Below are 25,406 nucleotides of genomic sequence, written 5' to 3' on the forward strand. Positions count from 1 at the left end.
TTGGTAAAATGTGTATGCGTAATGGTTTAATATCACTCATCAAATTGATATCCTAAGCAACATGAGGACACAAGGAAAGATTTACAACATTTCTCATGATGGGGATACGCCCACCTGAGTATTCACAGCGCACAATAACGCGCGCGTCAATGTGGAGACTTTGTTGTGAAGCCCACTGGTTACCACGCTTAACCAAAACCACGGCATCTCCTGCTGAGCAAAAAGCGCGGCGAATCAAATACCGGATCTATAAAGAGAACTGCAACACTAACCATATGTTTAATTTTTAATCTCGTGCGTAAAATTCGATAGAGTATTTGATAGTTTAGGTGGCGACCATCCTACGGACTGACAGTTACGTATGTGTCTCGGGTGCGTGTTACAAACATCTTTTGTGTCCTGCGGTGACTCATTTCTATATTCTCAAGTATAGTAGCGGATAGCCTATTTAAAGTAGACATTACTTCTTGTTGAGGTGGCAGCTTGTTTACCTAGACGTGCTCATGTTTGACTATTTTATGAAATCAGGAGCGGATGTTTAGGTCACGTGAATATCCCTTTAAATAATAATCTTTACGGATAACAAATTAACTATTTATCTTGCTTCAGGAGGCTGTTGATGTAATATTTGTTGGGGGAGAGCTTCAGCTGATCTTTTCTGGGTGTGAGCTCCAAATGCATTCATTGCTGGATCGGAAGAAGAAAGAAGCCGGGGTTGGGATCGAGCTGTCTCCGAGCTACTCGTTGCCCCAAGCTGCGAGAATGTTCAGCTGTGTGGGCTGCTTTTGGGTCCTTCTGTCCTCCGCTCTGGTCGCTATCTGTAGTTTCAGTTTTATATCCCCTGCGTGGATTGTCAAGGACCATCTGAAAAACAAGGACTCGGTGAGCTTCGGCTTACTTTGGCACTGCTCGGAGTCCCTGGACCACATGTACAGATGCTACACCTTCGGAGGACTCGGAAAATTCGCGGAGATCCCGTCCAGCTCGTGGCAGGTATGGAATTCACTGACCATACATGCAATAGGCTTCTTGAATGGAGGTGTTACGGTAACAATTTTGTTAGGTGTTGCATACAATCGTAACTGTTTATTACATCTAAATTACATCCAAAATCCTCAGTGGTATACATGTTCATGATGTATGTGATGTGCACAATCAATGATACACCTTTGCCTTATAAGGCCATTCATAATTGAGAGAGGACTTGAAGTAGAATCATGATAGCTCCTGCATCACTGTATGGAGTTTTTTCAGGATGCGAATGTAGTGAGTGACATTAGTGTTGTGGATGATGGACATGGCAGCATGCACAATCAATAAGATTGAACTAAAGTCATTAAGTGTTGTTTAAAGCTGATGAAGTCAACCGGTGTTATTGAGTTAGTTATGTCAGGATGAACTCAGGTGAGAACTGTTGACAAAGCCGAGGTTGTGATTTAAAGGGATGCTTAGGGATTTTGGCAATGAGGCCTCTTATCTACTTCCCCAGAGTCAGATGAACTCGTGGATACCATTTTTATGTCTGTGTGCGGTTTGAAGTAAGTTGCTAACTAGCGTTAGTGCAATGACTGCTAGTCTATGCTAGCAAATACCCATAGACTTCCAGTCATTGTGCTAATGCTAGTTAGTATTGGCTCGCAAAACTACCCCTTAACTTCCTTCATATTGGACTCTTGTGGTATCCTCGAGTTCATCTGACTATGGGATGATAAAATGCCTCATTGCCAAAATCCTGAAGTAACCCATTAACCTTCCACAGCAACAAGCTTTCTGGTGGACGGATGGAGAGGGGTCTTGTGCCATCAGTGTTTACCCAGACCCAGAGGGGTTAATGTGGGCATGTGTTTGGCATCATATCTGGAAGATATCTGGGTTTCTATTATGCCATTATTAGGTACTATTTTACTAAACAGAGGTAGTTCAGTACACTCAGGGAGGGGGAGCTACGTTAGTGATGAACCATAATAGTGGCAATAAGGACCTTGACATTTCTTATGTTACTTATCACTATTATGAGGTAAGTTGTTTGTTGGAGCTAAGGGGGACTGGGCAAGGGTTAGCATGGCTGTTGAGTGAGAATACATTATTGTAGGGATTATTGTGCTCTCACATCACACATTCTTCCACCTACAGTCAGTGGGTTTTTTTCTTTATCTCGTAGGATAAATGGTCACAGAACTACTGCCATGCCGTAGACCCAGACACTGCAGGCTTCATTACTGGATACAATTCCCTATTCAGAATATGAATGCTTTGATTGGTCAAAGCATTGTTATTTATTTTATTTTTTACCTTTTATTTAACCAGTCAAGTCAGTTAAGATTAAGAACAAATTCTTATTTACAATGACGGCCAAACCCTAACCGAGACAATGCTGGGCCAATTGTGCGCCGCCCTATGAGACTCCTGATCACAGCCGGTTATAATACAGCCTGGATTCGAACCAGGGTCTGTAGTGATGCCTCTAGCACTGAGATGCAGTGCCTTAGACAGCTGCGCCACTCGGGAGCTCCTACTGTCATTAATGGGGCACAAACTGTGAGGGAGATAGAGGCCCTCGCTCCTCTTGTTATGCCAATTTTAATTTATTAACAGATATGCACTTTTGAAAACGCTTCAACAAGCATTTACCTTCAGTCTGTAAACACCAAAAATCTATCAGAAAAAGCATTATGATTCAACATTTTAAAGTCCATTCAATGCAGAACAAGGACATGTACTAAGAAAAGACTGGGGTACAGCTATGGAACCTTGTGTCAAATGGAATCAACAAGAGATTTCACTGAGGCTGGCTAAGTCCCCGCCAAAATGAATTAGTGATTCTGTAAGTTATCTCATTTGCAACTCTGGGACTGGGGCAGCCAGAAGCATGCGTCCCCCCCAGGAGTCCAGTTGCATCGCTCCAGCATTCCTTTAGAGCAATCCATTGCTTCAATCGCTTCTCTAAATTCTAGATTAGGGAGAGCAGGCCAGTTGGACCCCCTACAATGCTGTAAAAAACCCTAGCTGCAATAGCCCACCAGCTACCTCAGGAGTTATGATTATGTATGAGGAGGAGAAATTAACATTTGAAAGGGAAATACTTTTGTATATATAGTGTATGTGGACACCCCTTCAAATTAGTGGATTTGGCTATTTCGGCCACACCTGTTGCTGACAGTTGTATAAAATCGAGCACACAGCCATGCAATCTCCAGAGACAAACATTGGCAGTAGAATGGCCTGTACTGAAGAGCTCAGTGACTTTCAACATGGCACCGTCATAGGATGTCACCTTTCCAACAAGTCAGTTCGTCAAATTTCAGCTCTAGCAGGGCATATACGACAGTCCGCAACGGATGAGGCTGGAATAGCCGAATCCACTAATTTGAAGGGGTGTGCACATACTTGTAGTGTACATACACAGCCCAACACACACACAGACTTTTTTGCATTGACTCTATGTACACACATTGGACTGTACTCACACATACTTACACCCCAACACACGCATGCGTACTGACGCCACACACACACACACACACACTTTCACACTCACCACATACACCACTGCTACTGTCATATCTATCCTGTTGCCTAGCCACTTTACCCCTACTTTATGTACATGGATACCTCAATTACCTCGTAGCACTGCACATCGACTCTTACTGGTACTCCCTGTATAGAGCCAAGTTATTTTTACTCCTTATTGTTATTCATTATTCACTGTGTATTTATTAAATTATTTGTATCTTTTTTTTAATCTTTAACATTGTTGGAGAAAGACCTGTAATTAAGCATTTCACTGTTTAGTTTACACCTGTTGTTAATGAAGCATGTGACAAATAATATTTTATTTGATCGTTATTTTTAGTCATTTCTGAGGAGTCTTACCTGTTCTGTCTTTCGGCCAGGCAGTAATACCCAGGGAGTTTCTGACTGAGTGAAGTACTTCTTGTACATAGATGCATCTGTGATCAAGATGGCCCATGCATCACAGCATCCCAGCATCACACCCCCATGGCCATTAATAAAGGTGAAATGGCCAGTAACGTTTTGTAAGGCACAAGTTACGGCCCACCACTGCTTCACCCCCGCCAAGCAGACACCCCTCATTGGTGTAAAGATTATTCCGCTGATGCTCTTGTACTCCATAAAATAAAACTCTACCTCTCTCTCACACACATATACATTCACATACTGTACGTATGCATGTACATTTACATTTTAGTCATTTAGCAGACGCTCTTATCCAGAGCGACTTACAGTAGTGAATGCATACATTTCATACATTTTTTTCCATACTGGTCCCCTGTTGGAATCGAACCCACAACCCTGGTGTTGCAAACACCATGCTCTACCAACTGAGCCACACGGGACTAGTATGTAAGCACAGACAGTGCCTTTGGAAAGTATTGAGACCGCTTAGCTTTCTCCATTTTGTTGCGTTACAGCGTTATTCTAAAATGGATTAAATAAATACAAATTCTCAGCAATCTAAACACTACCCCACAATGACAAAGCGAAGACAGATTTTTAAACATTTTTGCAAATGTATTACAAATAAAAAACGCACCTTATTTACGTAAGTATTCAGACACTGTTATGAGACTCCAAATTGAGCTCAGGTGCATCCTGTTTCCATTGATCATCCTTGAGATGTTTCTACAACTTGATTGGAGTCTACCTGTGGTAAATTCAATTGATTGCACAAGATTTGGAAAGGCACACACTTGTCTATACAAGGTCCCACAGTTGACAGTGTATGTCAGAGCAAACACTAAGCCATGAGGTCGAAGGAATTGTCCATAGAACTATGAGACAGGATTGTGTCGAGGCACAGATCTAGGGAAGGGTATCAAGTGGCCTCCATCATTCTTAAATGGAAGAAGTTTGGAACCACCAAGACTCTTCCTAGAGCTGGCCGCCTGGCCAAGCTGAGCAGTCGGGGTAGAAGGGCCTTGGTCAGGGAGGTGACCAAAAACCAGATGGTCACTGACAGAGCTCCAGAGTTTCTCTGTGGAGATGGGAGAACCTTCCAGAAGGACAACCATCTCTGCAGCACTCCACTAATCAGGCCTTTATGATAGAGTGGCCAGACAGAAGCCACACCTCAGTAAAAGGCACATGACAGCTTGCTTGGAGTTTGCCAAAAGGCACCTAAAGACTCTTAGACCATGAGAAACAAGATTCTCTGGTCTGATGAAACCAAGATTGAAATCTTTGGCCTGAATGACAAGCGTCACGTCTGGAGGAAACCTGGTACCATCCCTACGGTGAAGCATGTTGGTGGCAGCATCATGCTGTGGGGATGTTTTTCAGCTGCAAAGACTGGGAGACTAGTCAGCGTTGAGGGAAAGATGAACAGAGAAAAGTACAGATCCTTAATGAAAACCTGCCCCAGAGCGCTCAGGACCTCAGACTGGAGCCAAGGTTCACCTTCCAACAGGACAATGACCCTAAGCCCACAGCCAAGACAACGCAGGAGTGGCTTTGGAATGTCCTTGAGTGGTCCAGCCAGAGCCTGGACTTGAACCCGATTGAACATCTCTGGAGAGACCTGAAAATAGCTGTGCAGCAATGCTTCCCATCCAACCTGACATAGCTTGAGAGGATCTGCAGAGCAGAATGGGAGAAACTCCCCAAATACAGGTGTGCCAAGCTTGTAGCGACATACCCAAGAAGACTTGAGTCTGTATTCGCTGACAAAGGCGCTTCAACAAAGTACTGAGTAAAGGGTCTGGATTCTTACATAAATGTGATATTGCTGTTGCAAAAATGTGTAAAAAACTGTTTTTGCTTTGTCATTATGGGGTATTGTGTGTAAATTGATGAGAGGGAAAAAACAACTTAATCAATTTTAGAATAAGGCTGTAACATAGCAAAATGTGGAAAAAGTCAAGAGGTCTGAATACTTTCCGAAGGCATTGTACCTTGTGCAAGTACACACACACACACAAACTGCCCCCCCCTCCCCCAAACACAGACACACACACTACCACCCACAATCACAACCTGTTTCCCTCTGACAAAAAAAGGACTACAGTAAGGCCCCCCTATCTCAGAAAGCCATGGGGTCTGTGGAGTCCAGCAGTGTGTGTGTGTGTGTGGGCGCGTGTGCTAAGAGCTCCATCATAGCCCAGTAGAGGGGACTGAACGACGAAGGAGAAGGAGGTCTGCGGCTCTCTACAACTCCCTCTGCCTGGTCTAGATGTGCTCTGGTTAGCATGGTGAATTTCTGTTCTTCCTTCATGTTTGAAAGCCCTGGTTCATCTGCTCTACCATCCAAGCCTTGGCACTGAGGAGCCATCCCAGAGATGGGCTAGGCTGCAGCCCTGACTGGCAGGCCTGATAGTGTCTGCTAATGTGGCAGCTCTGCTGCTAGGGAGGAATGACTTTAAATACGGGTTAAAAACACATTTGCAGATGTAAGAACTGATCTCTTAGAATAGAACACAGACTTGATACAATGAAATTATTCAATAATTATACACTACCACAGTGATGTGAGCAGTCAATATAATACAGTTCATTAACAGAATTGTTTGCTATGGTTTTACCGTATGCAAAGTAACAGAAGGGATCGTCTGAATCAATCTTCTAATTCTCTCAGGTTATTTCTCTTTATCATAAGACTGACTGGGTTCTGTTTTTGTTATCGTCCCTCAGAGCTGCCTGAGCCCTGCCTGCGTGTCCTCAGGCTGCAGCCAGTGGTTGCCAGATTAGTACGTACAGTCAGTCCAGGTGTTAGCGGTTGCCAGGTTGGAGGAGGTGTTATCCAGAGACTTGTACTGTGACCTGCTGCTAGGTGAAGGAGGAGGAGGTGGTGGTGCTCGCCTCGCCTGCCAGAAGAATTGAGAGTTAACAGCTTAGTGAGCTTCCAGCAGCTGAGGGCTGGTATTGTCTGGGTTCAACACACACAGCTGTAAACACTGGCACGGCTGGATTAACCTGGCCATGCAGCACGCTGGATAACAGCTCTGTCTTGACATATCCAACTGCTGTGTGAATGGTGTGGGTGTGTGTTTGTGTACATCTACAAAGATTGTCATGGTTGCGATGTAGATGAGTCATGACCAGCCTCCAGAATCATTGATTGGAAAATGTAGAAGTCCGTCCTCATCTTTTGTTTGTCTCTTCAGAAAATGGGTCGGTTGACAAGCTTGAGAGTCTCGGGGTTTGGAGGAACCGGTTGTCTAGCAATCAAATCAATGCAGAACATAATCCTTTCCTCAGACTCCCATACATCGCTGCCAAAACAATGAGTCACACATTGTCCTTTCAGACACCTTCTTTTAAATACTTAATCTGAGTCTGTAAAAAACACTTCCTTCCTTATAACAGTACATAAACCCCCCAAAGCTTCAAAATTCAATTGACATTCAGACTTCATAGTAACAGAACTGTCTCTCAGTGGAAGTGGTGTGCTCTTCAAATAGAACTGACTGAACTTTTAGATGGTGGTAGCCAGTCCAGGCAATTGCCATTTATTTCTTCTCTGCACCAACAGTACCAGTCAAAAGTTTGTGTGCAAAGCTGTCATCAAGGCAAAGGGTGGCTACTTTGAAGAATCTCAAATATATTTTGATTTGTTAAACTTTTTTTGGTTACTACATGATTCCATATGTGTTGTTTCATAGTTTTGATGTCTTCACTATTATTCTACAACGTAGAAAATAGTAAAAATAAAGATAAACCCTGGAATGAGTAAGTGTGTCAAATTTTGACTGGTACTGTCTATCGGAGGAGGTGGCAATGATGTGCTCCACTTGAACCTGTTAAGGGCCCTCTGCCCGCCCAACAAAACGGGGAGCCCGGCTGCTGCTGGGTAATAAATTGATGGAGGAGGTGTGTGTGTGTGTGTTGGTCTCTACTCTGTATCTCCCCGTTTTGAGAGAGAAATAATGAGATGAGAGGAGATTAGAAATGTGGTGGCTGGCGGCTTGCAGGTTGGGCCAAGCCAAGGTCCCAGAAGGGCCCACATATTACAATGACACGCGAGTCAAAGGATTCCATGTCATCCCCCCAAGATATACACCAGTTACGTCCATGCACTTTCACAATGAAGAGTTGCAGTCTCTGCAAATCGAAGGCAGTCACTGTGTCTGTCCCTCTCTGGTGCAGGTTTTCCTCTCTGTAGATGTACTGTCAGCGCTCACAGATATATCTGTTTAGTGTCTCCACCTCTCTTCCACCCTTTCAGTAGGAGTAGGCCTCAGATTCATGGCTAATGGGATAGCTTGCTCTGCGCTATGCTGAAAGCTATTCATCCAGGCATGTGTATTTCTACTATAGATTATGTTATGTGGCCTAATGTAAGTGTCTCATATCTCTGTGGCCCATGGGGACAGGGCTGCCTTGTTGTGGAGCAACGGTGAGAGACAAAAGCAGACTGCCCCGTCACAAAAAACGGCAGAGAGATTTATCTGGGTGGATTCTCCTGACCTGATTCTATTTCTATCTCTCTGTCTTTCACAGTGAGGACCGGCAAAATGTCCTGACTTCTCAGAATTTTAGTTGGTTTACTATTCTTATAAGGACTTTTGGTACTCACAAGTATAGTAAAACACACACACACACACACACTAAAGCATAACTGTGATCAGAAGCGACATAGTGATGTGATTGATAGTGGCTGTCGATGTCAACGCTTATATGGTAATTAGGGCTCCAGGGAATGCTAGTCGGGAGCAGAGACAGGACCCAGGGGCTAGAGAGAGGAGGAGGGTAACATGGATGAGTGGGGGAAATTCATTTGGAAGGGAGGGATGGAGGGGAAGAGAGGAGGGAGAAAGTGAATTTGGATGAGCGAGAAAGAGAGGAAAGAAGGAAGTGAGTTTGATGAGAGGGAGGTGGAGAAAGACAGGGAGTATTTGGTATGTTATTAGGATCCCCATTAGCTGTTGTGATAGCAGCAACTACTCTTCCTGGGGTCCACACAAAACATGAAACCGAAACATGATACCGAACATGAATAGACAAAAACAGCTGAAGGTTAGAACTACATACATTTTAAATTTCACACAGCCTACATATCAGTGCATACAGAATTCTAGGTCAAATAGGGGAAAGGCTTTGTGCTGTGAGGTGTTGCTTTATCGTTTTTTTGTTTTTCTTTTAAGTTGTTTTATTTATAAACACAAAACAAACAGAAACAACACAAAAATAACACGGCCACCACGCCCAATAAACATCACAATATGCCCACACCTGTCCATCAGAGCACAAAAACACACATTGGCCTCCCCTTTAAATACACATATACAACCGGCTCGATTCAGTCTTATGTCGCAAAATCTGAAATTGTGTTTTTTACATTGGATAAAAGTAGAGACTCGGAGCTAGAAAATGGTATATCATACACTACAGTTGAGGAACAATGGGAAAGTAATTCTGCTTTGAAAGTTGATAAACTTGAAACCCCCCTTTTGAGAAAATGGCCCTTGAATGTTTTGGTACACCTACTGGAGAGCTCTTCTTTGTCTACACTCATTCAGCATCGTTCACACCCTCTTAAGCCTTAGCCCCACCCATCTCTTTACAATAAGGAAAAACTCTGGGAAATAAATACATCTAGCTAAGTGGATGGGTCACTATTATCTAGACATGTACACATGTTCATGAAATTCAATTGATGGCTGTAATCACCACCAGACACACCTTGCTAAGTTGATGGATCATGTAATCATTCTCTTGCGAAGTGGAGTCTTTTGTTTAGACATGTAGCTAGCTATCTAGCTAAACAATGAACCATAATCCCAACCCATAGCTACAGTACAAACAGTACAAAAAGCCTTGGCCCCAACCATCTCTTTAAGGATTCACATGTGAGGCCATGTGCTAAACAGTGAGTATGGTAGTGTACTAAACAGCCAAATATTTCTAGACTAAAGGCTGGTTTATACTACGTCTATTGACATGTCTGTAGGCAGTTGTCGCAGTGACATCATGAACATTACATTTTTGTCCGACATCTAACTTGTCGTTGTCATTATGAAAAAGTATAAACACAAAAACTACAGGCTGCGTGACGTCAGCAGCCTGGTGGTCCAAAATAGCATAACTGGTGTATTTTAACACCAATAAACTCATCCATTTTAAAAATACATTTGGTTAAGGGGGGTGCTAGTGAGCAAGCCATTGGGTAGGTCATGTTTTTCTGAGCTCCTGCTGAAATTGCATTTATTTAGTAAATGCAATTTCCTAGTTCTTTGACCCAAAAAGAACTAGGAAACGCAACCTTTCAATGACTTGCTTTACTTTGTTCAACTTTTGTTTTAATCCGTAAATGGCACATAACCTGCAAAGGTTTAAGTTTACCGGAGTCACTGACAAAAGAGAAAATACTAGGCCAAAGAAGAGGAGCTTGAGTTTTTTAACAAGTGGGAGCAGCGGCTCCTCCCTTCGGCTCGGCGAAAAAAGGAACACCAAGGATTTGAAGGCCAAGATTCTTGCTGCCCTCAGAGCGGACAGTTCATCTATACTCAATTCGAAACTCGAGGCGCTTAGTGAGGACTTCAATTTTATTAAGTCATAGTTACAAGCAGTGAAGAATGAACTCGCAAAGCATACAGCAATGGTTCATACTGAACTGGATACAGTAAAGAAAACCATCTCCAACATGGAAAAAGGCTTGTCAACTTACTCAGACGACATGACTATGCTACAAACCGAGGTTAAGGAGCTCAAAACTGATGTGACTAGCCTTAAGGAACAATACATACATTTACATCATATGCAAAGATCCAATAGGACCCAGGCTCAAGTTGTACTTCATCGGTCTCAAAGTTATTGAAGGAAGCCCTCAAAATGGATAAAGACATCCTTTTAGACCGCTCACATTGGGGCTCTCAAATAAGAAAGCCTGGTGGAAAACTTTGCATCATTGTGGCTAAACTACACTACTATCAGGATTGTATTGATGTTCTTCGGCATGCCAGAGAATTTGACCCACTTCGATGCAATGGAACGTCCATCTCTATCTTCACAGACTATGCCCTCAGTGTTGCTCGTGACCGTGCCGCTTTCAATGATGTCAAGAGTCTGCTCCGTGGACGGACTGACGTTCGGTATGGTGAGACTTTTCCTTTCCGTCTCCATATGGAACGGCACAGAGAAGGAATTCCAAGACCCCCATAAGGTGATGGCCTTCGTAAAGGCGAACATTCTACCGAGGTCGGACGAAGCAAATGGCTGAATGTTCACCTATTTGGCGAATAGCTTAATGGACAAATGTGTCTGCAGACTCTCTCTTTTGTAGATACTGTATAACATTGCCAGTGGCATCAGTTGAAATTGTTATTATTAGGTAACGTTAGTCGTACCATTGGTTGATGTTATTATTAGGTAACGTTAGGGCCTTAGTTCTGGTGAGTCAATTCTCCTTTTGTTTTATGTTTTATTTTATTACCATGAAGCTGCTCATTTTCATTTCTCGATGGTAGCCATATTCAGGGAAAATAAGTATTCCTTATTTGTTTTGCGCAACTTGTTTTAAATCCTTCACTATTTCAGCACGGCTCTCTACTCGTTAGGTTTAGTGTTCCCCACTACAAACACATCGTGTGTGTATATCTTTGCATGGGGATTAGCGGTTACCTTGTTCTATTAGGTGACAAAGGTGGGTTTTCTTTTTCATACCAGACGTATTCATTTATATTGTATTTTTTCAATTTTGTGATATCGAATTGGTAGTTACAGTCATGTCCCATCACTGCAACTCCTGTACGGACTCAGAAGAGGCGAAGCTTGAGGATCATGTGTCATCCGAGTTACAACCCTGCTTCTTGACACACTGCTTGCTTAACCCGGAAGCCAGCCGCACCAATGTGTTGGAGGAAACACTGTACAACTGGCGACCATGTCAGCGTGCATGCGCCCGACCCGCCACAGGAGTCGCTAGGGCGTGATGGGACAAGACTCAGCAGGCCATTTCATTATTGTAGTAGGAAGACTGTACTGTATAAAACACATGTTATCTTAGCTAACATTTATGCACCAAATTGGGATAACAGTTCATTCTTCACAAATGTATTTTCTCGATTACCAAATATGGACACACACCACTTAATACTAGGTGGTGATATGAATTGTGTATTGTCGCCCAATCTGGATCGTAGCTCTCGTATGGGTATCATCTTCATCAAAAACGGTATCTGCAATTCAGCTAATTCCATATTAGATTTTCTTGCCAGTTCATTAGACCTTCTCACGTATAGACACATTTTTCCTAGACAATAGATTTCTGCCACTTATCACGGAGTGTGATTACCAAGCTCTAGTCATTTCAGATCATTCTTCCCTTATTATGAAACTACTTATACCAAATACACAGCCTAATTATCGCCCTTGGCGACTTAACTCACTACTGCTATCTGAAGAACCCTTTGTTGCTTTTATATAATCTCAAATTGAGCTATTTCTCAAGCTTAATCAAACTCCTGGAATGTCTCCTATAACAGTATGGGAATCAATGAAGGCTTATTTAAGGGGCCAAATGATTTTGTACAGTGCAAGATTAAGTGAAATATTCAATGTCTAGGGGAACTTAAAAATAAAATCTTGGATTTGGATATGGCATATTCACACTCTTCATCCTCAGATTTAATAAAACAAAGTTTGACACTTCAGACAGAGTTTGCTCTATTTCAATTTGACAAGCTGAAAATCAAATGAGCAAATCTTGTTTACAAAATGATGAACATGAAGAGAATCAGTAAAAATGCTAGCACACCAGCTGTGTCGGAGAACCGCAAATCAAACCAAAGCTGAGATAACTGACGAGCTGGGAAACAAATGTATTGATCATTTAGAGATCAATTCATGCTTTCATAACTTTTACTCACAATTATACACTTCGTAATCCACTGGTAATGCTACCTTACTCGACACCTTCTTTGAGAACTTATATATTTCTACAGTTGAACCTGAGATAGATGCTGAATTAGAAGAACAGTGCTCTGTGGAAGAGAGAGTGTTGGCAATTAAATCTATGCAGTGTGGTAAATCACCTTAACCCAATGGATTTCAAGATTGAAAGCTTAAAATAATTCTCAGATAAATGTTCTCCTCTCTTGCTTTCTGTATTTGAGGAATCATTCTCCTCCAACTCTTTACCCGCAACAATGAGACAGGCATGTATTTCACTTATTCCGAAAAAAAAGACTCTTGAGCGATGCCTGCTGTTTGGAGTCAGTCCTTCCCTCCATTATCTCTACAGATCCAACTGGTTTAATAAAAAAATTATTATTTTTAAGACTTCTTTATAATATATTTTATTATCCCTCTTCATCTGACACTCCAGAGATATTGTTATCACTTGATGCTGAGAAGGAGTTTGATCGGGTGGAGCGGGATTATCTTTTTCATACTCTCAAACTATTTGGATTCGGTCCCAATTTGATGTGCTGGATCAAAGTCCTTTACTCCTCCCCTATGGCTGCAGTGCACACAAATATTAACCTTTCGTCCTATCTCCAACTTCAACGTGGGACAAGACAGGGTGGTCCTCTTTCCCCTCAACTGTTTGCCATTGTAATCGAGCCTTTAGCAATACGTAATAACACTACTATCAAAGGTATTCGAAGAGGGGGCTAAGAGCATAAAGTGTCAATCTATGCGGATGACATGCTACTGTATACATCTGACCCTTTTAACCTGTTTGGGATAGGGGGCAGTATTGAGAATTTTGGAAAAAATATGTGCCCATTTTTAACTGCCTCCTACACCAACTCAGAAGCTAGAATATGCATATTATTGTTCAGGTTTGGATAGAAAACACTCTGAATTTTCTAAAACTGTTTGAATGGTGTCTGTGAGTATAACAGAACTCCTATGGCAGGCAAAAACATGACAAGGTTTCAAGCAGGAAGTACCCTGTCTGACAAGGAGTCGTGCGTCTTGCATCTTTTTATTGAAAAGTAAGGATCTTAGCTGTAACGTGACAATTCCCAGGGCTCCAATAGGCTCTCAGAACCCGCGAAAAACCTGAAGGATTACGAGGGAGCCTCAGGCTGAAACACATTATCACCTTTTGTAAGTGGCTGCTCAGACGACCTTTGAATGAGGCGCGTGCACGATTCGCTCCTGAGGAGAAATTTTATTCGGCTGTTTAGGCTCAATGCATATTCCCGGTCGGAATATTATCACTTATCTACGAGATAAATGGCATAAAAATTGGTTTTAAACAGCGGTTGACATGCTTCGAAGTACGGTAATGGAATATTTAGACATTTTTGTCACGCCAATGCGCCATGCGCGACACCGTGATGAAGCATTCTGATAGTGTCTAGAACTCACGAACAAAACGTCGCTGTTTGGATATAACGATGGATTATTTGGGACCAAACCAACATTTGTTATTGAAGTAGAAGTCCTGGCAGTGTATTCTGACGAAGAACAAGCAAGGTAAGAACATTTTTCTTATAGGAAATGTGATTTTGGTGGAGGCTGACCTGGGTGGGTATCTAAATAGCTAGCCCTGTGATGCCGGGCTATGTACTTAGATTATTGCAAAATGTGCTTCATCCGAAAAGCTATTTTAAAATCGGACATATCGAGTGCATAGAGGAGTAATGTATCTATAATTCTTAAAATAATTGTTATGCTTTTTGTGAACGTTTATCGTGAGTAATTTAGCAAACTGTTAGTAAATTCCCCGGAAGTTTGCGGGGGTTATGCTTTTTCTGAACGTCACATGCTAATGTAAAAAGCTGTTTTTTGATATAAATATGAACTTGATTGAACAGACATGCATGTATTGTATAACACAATGTCCTAGGTGTGTCATCTGATGAAGATCATAAAAGGTTAGTGCTGCATTTAGCTGTGGTTTGGGTTTATGTGACATGATATGCTAGCTTGAAAAATGGGTGTCTGATTTTTTCTGGCTGGGCACTCTGCTGACATAATCTAATGTTTTGCTTTCGTTGTAAAGCCTTTTTGAAATCGGACAGTGGGGTTAGATTAACGAGATTCTTGTCTTTAAATAGCTGTAAAATAGTCATATGTTTGAGAAATTGAAGTAATAGTATTTCTAACGATTCAAAAATCGCGCCACTGGATTTCAGTGGCTGTTACGTAGGTGGGACGAGTTCGTCCCACATGCGCCAGAGAGGTTAACCTGTTGAGGGTAGGGGGCAGTATTTGCACGGCCGGATAAAAAAACGTACCCGATTTAATCTGGTTATTACTACTGCCCAGAAACTAGAATATGCATATAATTATTGGCTTTGGATAGAAAACACCCTAAAGTTTCTAAAACTGTTTGAATGGTGTCTGTGAGTATAACAGAACTCATATGGCAGGCAAAAACCTGAGAAGATTCTGTACAGGAAGTGCCCTCTCTGACCATTCCTTGGGCTTCTTGACTCTTTTTATTGAAAACTTAGGATCTTTGCTGTAACGTGACACTTCCTACGGCTCCCATAGGCTCTCAGAACCCGGGAAAAAGTTGAATGACGTCTTTGCAGCCCCTGGCTGAAAAACATTAGCGCCTTTGGTAAGTGGTCTATCAAAGGACAATGAGACTGAGGCGCGTGCACGAGGCGACCCCATGTTTTTATTTTCTCTCTCTTTGAACGTAAACACGGTTTCCCGGTCAGAATATTGTCGCTTTTTTACGAGAAAAATGGCATAAAAATTGATTTTAAACAGCAGTTGACATGCTTCGAAGTACGGTAATGGAATATTTAGAAATATTTTGTCACGAAACGCGTCGGGCGCGTCACCCTTCTTTACACTTCGGATAGTGTCTTGAACGCACGAACAAAACAGAGGATATTTGAACATAACTATGGATTATTTTGAACCAAACCAACATTTGTTATTGAAGTAGAAGTCCTGGGAGTGCATTCTGACGAAGAACAGCAAAGGTAATAACATTTTTCTTATAGTAAATCTGACTTTGGTGAGGGCTAAACTTGGTGGGTGTCTAAATAGCTAGCCGTGATGGCTGGGCTATCTACTGAGAATATTGCAAAATGTGCTTTCACCGAAAAGCTATTTTAAAATCGGACATAGCGAGTGCATACAGGAGTTCTTTATCTATAATTCTTAAAATAATTGTTATGTTTTTTGTGAACGTTTATCATGAGTAATTTAGTAAATTCACCGGAAGTTTGCGGGGGGTATGCTAGTTCTGAACGTCACATGCTAATGTAAAAAGCTGTTTTTTGATATAAATATGAACTTGATTGAACAAAACATGCATGTGTTGTATAACAATGTCCTAGGATTGTCATCTGATGAAGATCATCAAAGGTTAGTGCTGCATTTAGCTGTGGTTTGGGTTTATGTGACATTATATGCTAGCTTGAAAAATGGGTGTCTGATTATTTCTGGCTGGGTACTCTGCTGACATAATCTAATGTTTTGCTTTCGTTGTAAAGCCTTTTTAAAATCAGACAATGTGGTTAGATTAACGAGAGTCTTGTCTTTAAAATGGTGTAAAATAGTCATATGTTTGAGAAATTGAAGTAATAGCATTTCTAAGTTATTTGAATATCGCGCCACGGGATTACACTGGCTGTTGCGTAGGTGGGACGATTTCGTCCCACCTACCCTAGAGAGGTTAACTGGTCTTCCAGAGATCCAGGTTCTACTAAAGACAGTTGGTAAAATATCCGGGTATAAGATTCATCTACAAAAAAAGTGAATTGATGCCTATTAATCCTTCTGCCGTGCAAACTTATTTTAAGGGTGACTACACAGAAATGGAAATATTTGGGAATTCGGGTCACACACGATTTCAAAGTACTATGTCCCTCCCTTGACACTCCGCCTGAAACAGGATCTTGAACGCTGGGATTAACTTTCTCTTTCTTTGGTGAAAGGATTAACACTGCTAAAATGTATGTATTACCTTATCTCCATAGATGGTAAACTGATATCTGCATTTATCTGGAACAAGAAAAACCCTTGGATATGTAAGAGCATATTGCAGAGATCTCGCCTCAGGGTGGTCTAGCACTTCTAAACTTTCAATATTATTACTGGGCAGTTAATATAAGTATCATTCTATATTGGATGCCAGAAATCCCTGATGTTACAGGCCCAAAACTTCTCAAAACTTGCATTAACCTGTTTCCAAATACACTAAAAACCCTATTCTGAAACATTCTCAAATCTGGAAACAGTTCAGGCGATCATTTGGTCTCAGTGGATTTTCAACTTCTGCTCCGTTGTTAAAGAACCACACATTCTGTCCATTATTAGACCGGGTGTTTCATATCTGATCTGAAAAAGGGATCTCCTCACTGAATGTCTTGTACATTGATATGGATTTAGCATCTTTTGAAAAGTTAGTACGAAAGTTCAATATTCCTCGATCCCATTTCTTTAGATACAAAACTACACAATTGTAGGTATCTTCATACTGACAGTTGTGTTTTCTTCGCTTGATGTATTGTTGTCTCTGCATTTTTGCCCTTTGTGCTGTTATCTGTGCCCAGTAATGTTTGTAACATGTTTTGTTCTGCTGCCATGTTGTGGTGCTACCATGCTATGTTGTCATGTGTTGCTGCCATGCTATGTTGTTGTCTTAGGTCCCTCTTTATGTAGTGTCTGTTTAGTCCTATATTTGTACTTCATTTTTTATTTTGAATCCCAACCCCCGTCCCCGCAGCAGGCCTTTTGCCTTTTGGTAGGCCGTCGTTGCAAAAAATAATTTGTTCTTGACTTGCCAAGTTAAATAAAGGTCAAATAAAATAAAATAAAAATACTGTAGTCACTTCCCATCACGCCCACCTGCCTCCCTTTTAGATTCTATTTTTAAAGTGAGCCCTTATATCAAAGGGGGCATAAGCTTGATTTATACATTATTAAACATGCACAATCTGGATTCCCTGAACTCTCTTAAGAACCAATTGGATAAAGGAAGTTATGCAACATCTCAGGCTAGGGAAAATACGCTACTCCATTTTATAATATCTGGCAACCTTTCCTATTCTTTGTAGAAGACGTGGACCCAGCTAATTTCCCAACTCTATAAACCAACCCAAATGTATAATTTTTTAGAACTATTTTTACTACTTTTTGTTTTGTAATATCCTTTTTTTTACTATTTGATTATTACTGATTGTATATCATGCCTGCTTTAAGTCGGGTTTTGGGGTGGGGCTCTGTAAGAGCATGGGCGGATTCGTGTGTGTTTTGCCTTCAACCTGTTCTGACTGTGTTATCTGTATAATCATAAAAAATGGCAAATAAAAAAATCTTGGAGGAAAAAAACAAACATGTTTTTAGTATACGTCAATCTAGCAAATCAGGCAACTAAAAGCAACTTTCGGAACAATGTTTTGGTTTGTTTACAGCGTTTTAGCTCAGCTAGCTAACGTTAAGTGAGCTGGCTAATCAGTTCAAATTATGACCATATCATGTAGCTGACAACGTCTTAACTTTAGCTAATTTATAATAATTATTACAGGTAAATAAACTCTCAACAAGATCATTATTTACAAGTTAATGCCTTGGATAAAGACAGGAGGCATTGTCCGTAAAGCTCTGAGACATGATTGGCTGAGATAATGGATGGGCTGGACATGCCCAGAGATGAGTTCGGATTGGTCTGCCATGTAGCACGCTTCTGTCTATAACATGAGCTGCTCAATATGTGTAGATGATCCTTGCAACCGCGGCTTTTTTGAAAGATATACGGTTGAAGTCGTAAGTTTACATACACTTAGGTTGAAGTCATTAAAACTTGTTTTTCAACCACTCCACAAATTTCTTGTTAACAAACTATAGTTTTTACAAGTCGGTTAGGACATCTACTTCGTGCATGACACAAGTCATTTTTCCAACACTTGTTTACAGACAGATTATTTCACTTATAATTCACTGTATCATAATTCCAGTGGGGCAGAACTTTACATACACTGAGTTGACTGTGACTTTAAACAGCTCAGAAAATTCCAGAAAATGATGTCAGGGCTTTAGAAGCTTCAGATAGGCTAATTGACATCATTTGAGTCAATTGGAGGTGTACCTGTGGATGTATTTCAAGGCCTACCTTCAAACTCAGTGCCTCTTTGCTTGACATCATGGGAAAATCAAAAAGAAATCAGCCAAGACCTCAGGAAAAAAAATGCTAGACCTCCACAAGTCTGGTTCATCCTTGGGAGCAATTTCCAAATGCCTGAAGGTACCACGTTCATCTGTATAAACAATAGTACGCAAGTATAAACACCATGGGACCACGCAGCCGTCATACTGCTCAGGAAGGAGACGCGTTCTGTCTCCTAGAGATGAACGTACTTTGGTGTGAAAAGTGCAAATCAATCCCAGAACAACAGCAAATGACCTTGTGAAGATGCTGGAGGAAACATACTTTTGTATCTATATCCACAGTAAAACGAGTCCTATATTGACATAACCTGAAAGGCCGCTCAGCAAGGAAGAAGCCACTGCTCCAAAACCTCCATTAAAAAAGCCAGATTACGGTTTGCAACTGCAAAAAGTCTAGCTACATTGTCAGATATTATGTGTTTCTAATTTTGTCAGTCGTTATCATTGCAAGTTAAAACGTACTGTTAGCTAGCTAGCAAATGTTAGATTGCTGGCTCGCTAGCTAACATTACATATATGATCTGTGTCGTAATATTATTAGTATCACAGAAATCCATTTGCGTTGCTCGTTATAGCCTAATGTTAGCTAGCTAACATTGAACATAACGTAATTTCCGGACTATAAGCCGCAACTTTTTTCCCAGGCTTTGAACGTCGCGGCTTAAACAATGACGCGGCTAATATATGGATTTTTCCCGCTTTAAATTTTTTTGTTTTTTAAACACATTCTGTGACGTGCTCAGTTTTTTGGCGGCATGAAGCTTTCATTAGACCAATGAAATTGCCGAACGGGTTAAGGTCAAACAACTATTTTTGTTTACTGTTTACTGCGAAAAGCAACTTATGGTCAAGTCTGCCAGTGGGTCCAGACAGCGTGGAGCATTGTCAAAAAATCCACTATCATCAATGGGTTTCGAAAGGCTGGACTGCTGCATGTTGAAGAGGGCTCACTCTCTCTATCTGCTGTCCCCACTTGCTTCAAGATGTCCACCATTATTCCTGTACCCAAGAAAGCAAAGGTAACTGAACTAAATTACTTTTGCCCTGTAGCTGTCACTTCTGTCATCATGAAGTGCTTTGAGAGGCCAGTTAAGGATCCTATCACCTCTACCTTACCTGACACCCTAGACCCACTTCAATTTGTGTACCGCCCCAATAGATCCACAGACGATGCAATCACACTGCACACTGCCTAATCCCATCTGGACAAGAGGAATACCTATGTAATAATGCTTTTCATTGACTATAGCTCAGTCTTCAACCCCATAGTACCCTCCAAGCTCATCATTAAGCTCGGGGCCCTGGGTCTGAACCCTGCCCTGTGCAACTGGGCCCTGGACTTCCTGGCGGGCCGCTCCCAGGTGGTGAAGGTAGGAAACAACACCTCCGCTTTGCTGATCCACAACACAGGGGCCCCACAAGGGTGCGTTCTCAGCCCCCTCCTGTACTCCCTCTTCACCCATGACTGCATGGCCACGCACGCCTCCAACTCAATCATCAAGTTTTCAGACGACACAACAGTAGAAGGCCTGATTACCAACAATGATGAGACAGTCTACAGGGAGAAGGTGAGGGCCCTGGCGGAGTGGTGCTAGGAAAGTAACCTCTCCTTCAAAGTCAACAAAACAAAGGAGCTGATTGTGTACTTCATGAGGGAGCACTCCCCTGTCCACATAAACGGGACCACAGTGGAGCAGATGGAAAGCTTCAAGTTCCTCGGCGAACACGTCACTGACAATCGGAAATGGTCCACCCACACAGACAGTGTGGTGAAGAAGGCGCAACAGCTTGACCCCCTAAGACCCTAACATACTTTTACAGATACACAATTGAGAGCATCATGTCGGGCTGGATCACCGCCTGGTACGGCAACTGCACCGCCCACAACTGCAGGGCTCTTCAGAGGGTGGTGCAGTCTGCCCAACGCATCACTGGGGGCATACTGCCTGCCCTCCAGGACACCTACAGCACCCGATGTCATAGGAAGGCCAAAAAGATCATCAAGGACATCAACCACTCAAGCCACAGCCTGTTCACCCTGTTACCATCAAGAAGGCGAGGTCAGTACAGGTGCATCAAAGCTGGGACCGAGAGACTGAAAAACACCTATCTTAAGGCCATCAGACTGTTAAATAGCCATCACTTGCTGGCAACCAACCGGCTACTCAACCCTCCACCTTAGAGGCTGCTGCCCTATATACATAGACTTAGAATCACTGGCCACTTTAATAATGGAACACTAGCCACTTTAATAATTTTTACATACTGCTTTACTCATTTCATATGTATATTCTGTATTCTATTCTACTGTATTTTACTCAAAGCCACTCTGACATTGCTCATCCTAATATTTATATACAGTGGCAAAAAAAACTATGGGAACCCTTTGGAATTACCTGGATTTCTGCATAAATTGGTCATAAACTTTGATCTGATCTTCATCTAAGTCACAACTATAGACACAGTCTACTTAAACTAATAACACACAAACAATTATACGTTTTTATGTCTTTATTGAACACACCCTGTAAACATTCACAGTGTAGGGTGGAAAAAAATATGTGAACCCTTGGATTTAATAACTGGTTCACCCTCCTTTGGCAGTAATAAACTCAACCGAACGTTTTCTGTAGTCGCGGATCAGACCTGCACAATGGTCATTCATCTTTACAAAACTGTTTCAGTTCAGCAATATTCTTAGGATGTCTGGTGTGAACTGCTCTTGAGGTGAACTGCTCTCCACAGCATTTTAAATCGGGTTGAGGTCAGGACTCTAATTGGGCCACTCCAGAAGGCGTATTTTCTTCTGTTGAAGCCATTCTGTTGTTGATTTACTTCTGTATTTTGGGTCGTTGTCCTGTTGCATCACCCAACTTCTGTTGAGCTTCTATTGGCGGACAGATAGCCTTACATTCTCCTGCAAAATGTCTTGATAAACCTGGGAATTCATTTTTACATCGACGATAGCAAGCTGTCTAGGCCCTGAGACAGCAAAGCAGCCCCAAACCATGATGCTCCCTCCACTATACTTTACAGTTGGGATGAGGTTTTGATGTTGGTGTGCTGTCCCTTTTTCTCTCCACACACAGTGTTGTGTGTTCCTTCCAAATAAGTCAACTTCAGTTTAACCTGTCCACAGAATATTTTGCCAGAAGCGCTGTGGAACATCCAGGTGCTCTTTTGAGAACTTCAGACGTACAGCAAAGTTTTTCTTTTGGACAGCAGTGGCTTCTTCCGTGGTGTCCTCCCATGAACACCATTCTTGTTTAGTCTTTTACGTATCGTAGACTCGTCAACAGAGATGTTAGCATGTTCCACGTTTTTTCTGTAAGTCTTTAGCTGACACTATAGGATTCTTACCTCATTGAGTATCCTGAGCTGTGCTCTTGCAGTCATCTTTGCAAGACGGCCACTCCTAGGGAGAGTAGCAACAGTGCTGAACTTTCTCCATTTATAGACAATTTGTCTTATCAATTTGTCTTGATGAACATCAAGGCTTTTAGAGATACTTTTGTAACCCTTTCCAGCTTTATTCAAGTCAACAATTCTTAATCTTAGGTCTTATGAGATCTCTTTTGTTTGAGGCATGGTTCACATCAGGCAATGCTTCTTGTGAATAGGAAACTCACATTTTGTGAGTGTTTTCATAGAGCAAGGCAGCTCTAACCAACATCTCCAATCTGATTGGACTCCAGGTTAGCTGATTCCTGACTCTAATTACGCTTTTGGAGAAGTTATTAGCCTAGGGGTTCACATACTTTTTCCAACCCACACTGTGAATGTTTAAATGATGTATTCAATATAGACAAGAAAAATACAATGTGTGTGTTATTAGTTTAAGCACACTGTGTTTGTCTATTATTGTGACTAAGATGAAGATCAGAACATTTTATGACTAATTTATACAGAAATCCAGGTAATTCCAAAGGGTTCTCATACTTTTTCTTGCCACTGTATTTCTTAATTCCATTCTTTTACTTTTAGATTTGTGTATTGTTGTGAATAGTTGTTGCTACACCCGCAATAACATCTGCTAAATATGTGTATGTGGCCAATACGATTTGATTTTAAATTGTGGATTTCTTAGGCAACTCATTTTAAGGTTGAATAAAAACGGTCACATTAGTTTGTAAGATATCCTTAACTTTAGGCTGTTTACTATATTACAAAAGTAATTGTGTTAGGTTGACAACAAAACCAAATATCAACATTAAAGGAGATGTACAGTATCTAATGCTTGGATAGTTTCATCTTAACCACATAGGTACGTGGTTGCAAAGGGCATCAGTGTCTTAACAACGCGATTTGCCAAGGCAGGATAAGGCAGGATACTCTGAGCGCAGCCCAATCCAGAAATCTGGATATTAAAAAAACATGGTATGAAGATTTAATTTTATGTCTAGACTCAACATTCCATGCACTTCAGTTACTGTGACATTTTGTTTTCATTCCATTGACACCATTCCTGTATTTATCTCACTGACACAGCTGTCTGAGACTGAAGTGATTGGTCCACACCTTCATTGCCGGTCATCTGCTCTTGGCGTTCCTCTTCTGTTTTTTTTACTTATTGCGGATAATGTTAACAGTTCGAATGTAATTTATATTGCATCATTACTGACTTGCAACTCCATCAATGCATTTAAACATGTGTGTGCCTGTGTGGGAGTGAGAACACACCTCATGTCGTCTGTCGGTGGCCTTTAATGTTCTAATCAAATTACAGCAAAGTGGTGGCAAATAAGACTTCCAGAAAGGACCACCAAAAACAGAGCTCACAATTCCACAAGATGGCCAACTTGCCTGAGATTGACAGAGCACATCACCTTATTATTTCAGAAACCCCACTATTGGAATGCAGCTTGAATGGCTTTTTGTTGTGGACTGAAAATTGTTAACCTCTATCATTTAAGGCACAAGGTAGGAATGACTTGACAGAGCATGCCAAAAGTAACCAGAAAGACAAATAACAAGGGTCAAACAAAATAATACAAATTAAGAACAGAACGTCACTAAAAGTGCAAGACAGTGGCTCATCGTCCTCGTCCTTGGCCTGAACTTCTGATTAAATTCAATTTTCACAGAACCGCTTGTTGCAATTTTGATGAGGCTCTCTTGTTCAGATATTGGTAAGTGGACTGGAGTCAGGGCATGAAAGGGATAACGAATCCAGTTGTTTGTGTCGTCCGCTTCAGGAAAGTACCTGCGTAATTGTGCACCCAACTCAGGTGCTTCGCTATATCACATTTGACATTGTCCGTAAGCTTAAGTTCATTTGCACATAAAAAAAATCATAATAAATCAACTCTCCAATAGAAGGTGCTGCCCAGCCTTTTAGTTGAAGATCTGACGTTGTTCCAAAGGTACAAATTCAACATGTTTTATACAAGGTTTGCCTATGTTGAAAATTGGTTACCATGATGACATAATTCTGTGGTTGAAATTTCAGCCTCAAAACAACAGTTTGACTTTTTGCACATCTGTTGTATTTTCCATGTAGATTCCACATCACAATACATTGAAAAATGATGTAGAAACAACTTTGATTCAACCAGTTTGTGCCCAGTGGGAGCAATCTAGGTGGAGATGGAAAAGGAGTTGCAAATGATTTGGACAGTAGATAATGTGTCCTTGACAGCTAACCTTATGAGAAATCAGGTGTGTGTGGGGAGATGCTTCTTTCTGTCTCTCACATTATCTTACATGCCCCGAGGCCAGGCTCTGACTGGTGCCAGAACTAGTGGCTACATTTACATCCATCATTTGTGGATGGACAATTCTGATTGCAGCTGAAACTGTTGTGACACTTATGAACAAACTAGGTTTGACATCATTTCACTCCAACCGCTCCATCCTCTGCGTGTGTATGTGTGTCTTTCAGAAGGGTTGGAATAAAGAAGAACACAAATTTCCCTTGTACATTTGTGGACATTGGGGAATAAAGTCATGTTAATTTGCTGACAAGCGTCATTTGATCATAATCATAAGCAAGGTGAACAAGTTGACCTGTAAGCAAAGCCCCAGTTCCTCAGAGCCCATTCATTCCCAACTGAGTAGACTAAATCACATAGTGTGTGTGTGTGTGTGTGTGTGTGTGTGTGTGTGTGTGTGTGTGTGTGTGTGTGTGTGTGTGTGTGTGTGTGTGTGTGTGTGTGTCAGTAGCCTAGAGCTTCCCATCCCAGTGGTCTGGATCTTGCTGGTGTTGAGCCAGTTCAGAGGGCAATCCAATTTCAATACTAATTTAGCTCATGTGATTGAGAGAAGCTTAGGCATTTGTCAGTGGGGTTAACCTGGTACAGGCCTGGGATTTGGGGTCGGAATTTGTCCCGAGTCAGGCTTTAGGTGAGGGTGGTGGTGGAGGC

At 41.6% G+C, this 25,406-nt stretch overlaps 1 protein-coding gene across 1 annotated transcript in view; it reads left to right on the plus strand.

Annotated features, from left to right (window-relative positions):
- The first annotated feature begins 114 nt into the window (after nucleotides 1–114).
- Nucleotides 115–25,406, plus strand: part of LOC115148863 (transmembrane protein 211) — a 203,255-nt gene continuing 177,963 nt past the window's right edge. The window contains exons 1-2 of the mRNA XM_029691152.1: nucleotides 115–372; nucleotides 610–993. Of these exons, the coding sequence (XP_029547012.1) occupies nucleotides 676–993 (318 nt within the window). The 5' untranslated portion in view covers nucleotides 115–372; nucleotides 610–675. The remainder of the gene's footprint in view (nucleotides 373–609; nucleotides 994–25,406) is intronic.

The sequence above is a fragment of the Salmo trutta genome, chromosome 15 (assembly GCF_901001165.1).
Source record: "Salmo trutta chromosome 15, fSalTru1.1, whole genome shotgun sequence".
NCBI lineage: Eukaryota > Metazoa > Chordata > Actinopteri > Salmoniformes > Salmonidae > Salmo > Salmo trutta.